A 4,904-nucleotide genomic window follows, 5' to 3' on the forward strand; every position below is an offset into this window, starting at 1 on the left:
TAATACAAAAGTTTCCTATTACTTTTTATTACTGCACGATTACGGTTTATCCAAATTCACGAAAACAAATGTTTTTAAGCAACGACAAGGTTAACTAGTGTAAGTTTACATGTCAACACATGGTACAGGAGTTGTACAAAGCGTAGTTATACATATTCTTTAACAAACCTTCAATCCTCATACATCATAAATTTCATGAGTTATAATACAAGTATAAATGCATTCTACCTACTGCTCCACAGTCACCAATGGCGACTGAAACCCGCTTTGTTGGTTACTTCTGGTTTGTTTTTGATCGAGCTCAGTCGACCGTTGTAGTAAAAAGATTAATTAATACTATGCTAATTAGTTTACTGTTCTTTGTTTACTACCAAATGGGACGAGAAAATATAATGAAAGGTGTCCCATCTCCCCCCACCCTATTATATAGTTGGGTGGGGTAATATGGGACACTAATTGCCCGGTATTTTCAAAAATCAAAAAAAGGAAAATTGCTAATAACTATTAATAAAAACATTTTAGCTACAAATTGGGTATTGCTACACTATATTTCGCACAAGCCACTTCTCCTAAACTATCTCCCAAGTGCAAATGACTGAATTTCTAATATATTTACCATATATATGTTGTAATTATATCAGTTTTATATTTGAGCTACCTCTGAAGTATAAATTATTAAACTAAAAACAAACCTTTCAAAGTTTGGAAATATAAACCTACAAAACTACAATGCTGTGGGAGAAGACGGGACAACAAAATGAAATATTTTTATATTAATAGTAGCCTATTCTTCAACTTGTAGTTAACCTACCGAAATTAACCGACTGTTCTAGTTTCTTTGTCATTTAAACTTTATATATATAACTTTAAAACGATATTTTTATCCTTAATTTAAGCCAGCATATTGAATCCTGCCTTCACAAAACTAGAACTAATTTTATGAGACAAAATCAAACTGTACAAAATATTTCAGCCTATTTTTATTAAACTACAATACTGGGTTGGTGATTCAAACTCGCAAAGACGCAAACTACAAATTTTGGCAGTTTTTATGACTTTAGCAATCAAAATGAGCATCTTGGAATCATGCTTGTTTTCATCCATTAAAAAATTTGTATTAATTCAACACCGAATTTTAATAATTAATAACAGTAACCACCTTTGCCGCGCACCTTGTTGGATCGTGAGAATATTGTAAAAAAAAAGATTTAAAACAAGATGTTACAACGCGTAATTTATTTTTAAAATCGGGAGGGAAGTCCGCAGAATGATTGACGTATCGGTATAGAATTACTACCAAACAATTGAAATATTAAAACCATTAAAAATATTAACTTAGATAAGTGGCTAATCACATTTAACGTTATTTTGTCTAAATTGCGAAAACTACCGTTTTAAGATATGTCGAGGTTGGCATATTCTTAGTTTACATCTGAACACACATGTTTTTATAATTCATTTTACGTGACTATAAAACGCTTTTGGGTGTTTCCTAGATACAGTAGTGTTATATTATTGTTAACACTGTTTTTGGAAAACGTCGTACTGAAATGGCAGAAGCAATTAAGGACAGCATTGAATCTATATTTGAAGAAATTGGAGCAGCACAAGCGCATTGTGACGTCCGAATATTTTGCTTTAGTGATGAAGATCAGTGGATTGCATATACGAGCAAGGAATATAAAATGGCTGGCATTTTAGACTGTAAACATACATTTAGCTTCACTTGGCATGATAAACAAAATAGCAAAACTGACCTACCGAATACTGTTTGTATGCATATAAGAAAATCAAAAGAAACCGACAAAAGCAAGAATTCAGTTAAGGAATTTTGGGAAGGCAATGTTCCATATACCAGCAGTAAAAGTGGTCTAGTAGCAACTTTGCTGACCGATACCTTTCGCCCTACACCCGAGTTACAAAAAGGTTTTGCTTACCATATTAAGTTATCAGATACAAAGCACTTCACGATCAGGGGCCACGAGAAAAACTTTAAAGTTCAGTATCGTATAATCGAGGAAAACGTTAATAACCTCAAAAAGATTTGTAAACAAAAGGTTGAATCTTGTACAAATTTACAAAGTCAATTCAAATCTGGCTTTAAACATATTCAATCAGCTTTGGAAGAAATGGGAAAACATGTGGGGAGTAGTAAAATCTCAAACAGCGCGAAAGGCAATGTCGCTCGCGTATATCTTGACACACAACTCAAGTTAGAAGAAGACATAATAAGTCACAGTAAACGACTTCTGTGGTCTTCTCCGTTTTTCAATGTCAAAGCAAAAAAAATAAAAGTACTGTTTATTCTGAAAGTCATTAAGAAATTTATTAAAATGTTAGAATTGGTGCCAGAAATGGAGAAAGCGATGAAATCTAATCTGCAAGAGCTGAACTACTGCTATGAGCATTTAAATATCAACGAAAAATACCAGAAATTGAGCGACGCATGGAGTTCAGTTAATATACGATGCACGCATTCCAGTGGTGAACTACAGCAAATTATCGTGATGTTATTCAACAAATGTTTTTTGGAAGCTGCTAAGGATACAAATCAACTGGAAGCTGCTGAGGATACAAATCAACTGGAAGCTGCTGAGGATACAAAACAGCTGGAAGCTGCTGAGGATACAAAACAACTGGAAGCTGCTGAGGATACAAATCAACTGGAAGCTGCTGAGGATACAAATCAACTGGAAGCTGCTGAGGATACAAAACAGCTGGAAGCTGCTGAGGATACAAATCAACTGGAAGCTGCTGAGGATACAAATCAACTGGAAGCTGCTGAGGATACAAAACAGCTGGAAGCTGCAATTGTTTATGCGACCGCACTGGAGCAGTTTCACGTGGCTTCTGATGCAACCACAGTCCGTGTAAATGAAATAAAATATAACGAGTCCCACGAAAAAGAAAGGGTAATGTACGATAAACAACTGTACCTTGTTATTACTTCATCTATAATGAGTCTTTGTCAGTCAAATCGTACGGAATGCGAAGAATTTCTGAGGTTGCTATATTTTGCTGCGCATCATTGGAATGTCCGACGATCGTTTGGACCAACACAAGAGAAATCTAAACACCGCACTTGTTTAAAATCACTTATGCATTTTCTCCAGAACACAAACAGAGTTGTTGAACGGTTAAAATCAAGTTCAAAAACCGAGCTCCGCACGCAGCAGCTAAACGAGTTATATGAGAACATCATATCTTTGGGAGGTGAGCTGAAAGAAACAGAAAAAAAATTTCAAGATATATTATCGCAGTTAAAACCAGTTAAACCTATTGACAATAGGAACGCTATGATCACAAATTTGGAAGCACAAATAATTGTCTCTGATAATAAACTATTGCCCTCTGAAATCCAGGAAAAAGTAAAAGAATTCGTTAAAGCTCAAAAAAACACTACAGAACGCATTGATTCATGTCGAGCAAAGCTGGAAAGGGTTGTTATATCATGCAACGGTAAACATACAGGAAAATATGAGACCTTGGTGTCCGATTCGGTAAATATCTTAAGATGCTTTCTTTCTACACAAGACTACACTGATGAACAGAAGAAAAATATAACCGAATTTATAAATCAGTACAAGAGCGATGGTACTGGTATAAGGAACATAAACATACAAAAAGCTAATAATGCCACCAAACAGGCAATAGACCAGTTAAACAACATAGATTTCATGAAAGAATATGAAGTTGGCATATCAGAAGCTGCATTGGTACACTTGCGTAATGCAGTTGCCACACTGAATCCAGATGCTCTCCAAGCTGTACTTGGTAGATTAGAATTAATTGTTCCGGGACTTTGTGGTGAAACCGAGAAGGCACCGGAAGATAAAACGGAAAAAGTAAAGCAATTACATGTTTACATTTTTATAATGTTTTGATAGAAAGTTTGGTATTATTCTAAACCTGTAAATGAACAATACTTAAACGCAGATTCGCTTGACCTAAATAGTTAATAGCGATTTCACTATATAGACATATATTTTTGAATTGTTTAAACAAAATATTCTATATTTTAAAGGTCACTTGTACGGAGTTGCTCGATGATTTAGGAACACTTGATCAAAATGCTGACGTTACGGTGGACGAAAATGTCTGTATATTTAATCGAACATACGAACAACTACAGAAAATGGCTATGGAAAAGGACATGGACAAGTTAAAAGAAGCTAGCAAACATTTTAGTCTGGATTTGGTCAGACGACAATGGGGGCATACTCAATCCCCTACCCAGGGTTGCCCGTTTTATTTCTCTTTCTATTGCTGGAATGGAGACCCTATATTTGAAGATCCATACTATACAGCTAATGAAACCCATATTCCATGTCCTCAAATGTGCTAGGATCTAATTTGAGTAGCTACAACCTCATGCTCGCCCAGATTTAAATGCAACATAGTAAGGAAATGCTTAATTGTAATACTAAATCATACAACATGTTTGTCAGCATTTTGAGTCCGTGATTTTGCGTCGTTTTTGCAAGTTCAAATTACTTAAACCAATATTTTGTGTTAAGTAAATGTAACTAAATAAATTAACATTTTAGCAATTTACTATAGCTGTATATTTAAAAAAATGTTTATTTTAGATCCTGTAAATAAAGAAAACTTCAATACATTGTATTACTGATTGTTATGAACAGCAGAAGTTGTAAGTATATAGGCTATACAGATAGGTAAACAATGGAAACCTACAGTATAGTGGATACATTTCTTGTTTCATATTTCCAAAGTACCTACCATAGAGTTAAATGAGGTACAATATTATCTATACTTTTTTCTTGTTCACACGCAAGCTCACCTATTTGTATCATGTAAAACCGGTGTCGTGATATATTCGTTCTGACCGATATATTTGTACCAAATTATCAGCCATACATAAAAAATATCCCCCAAAAATAATC

General features: G+C 34.4%; 1 protein-coding gene across 1 annotated transcript; it reads left to right on the top strand.

The window, feature by feature from the left end:
* The first annotated feature begins 1,485 nt into the window (after positions 1-1,485).
* Positions 1,486-4,618, top strand: LOC108950995. The gene is made up of 2 exons (XM_026840420.1): positions 1,486-3,845; positions 4,025-4,618. The coding sequence occupies exons 1-2, from the start codon at positions 1,551-1,553 to the stop codon at positions 4,343-4,345; spliced, it is 2,616 nt and encodes an 871-aa protein (XP_026696221.1). The 5' UTR covers positions 1,486-1,550; the 3' UTR covers positions 4,346-4,618.
* The last annotated feature ends 286 nt before the right edge of the window (positions 4,619-4,904 follow it).

The sequence above is a fragment of the Ciona intestinalis genome, unplaced genomic scaffold (genome assembly GCF_000224145.3).
Source record: "Ciona intestinalis unplaced genomic scaffold, KH HT001256.1, whole genome shotgun sequence".
NCBI classification, from domain to species: Eukaryota; Metazoa; Chordata; class Ascidiacea; order Phlebobranchia; family Cionidae; genus Ciona; species Ciona intestinalis.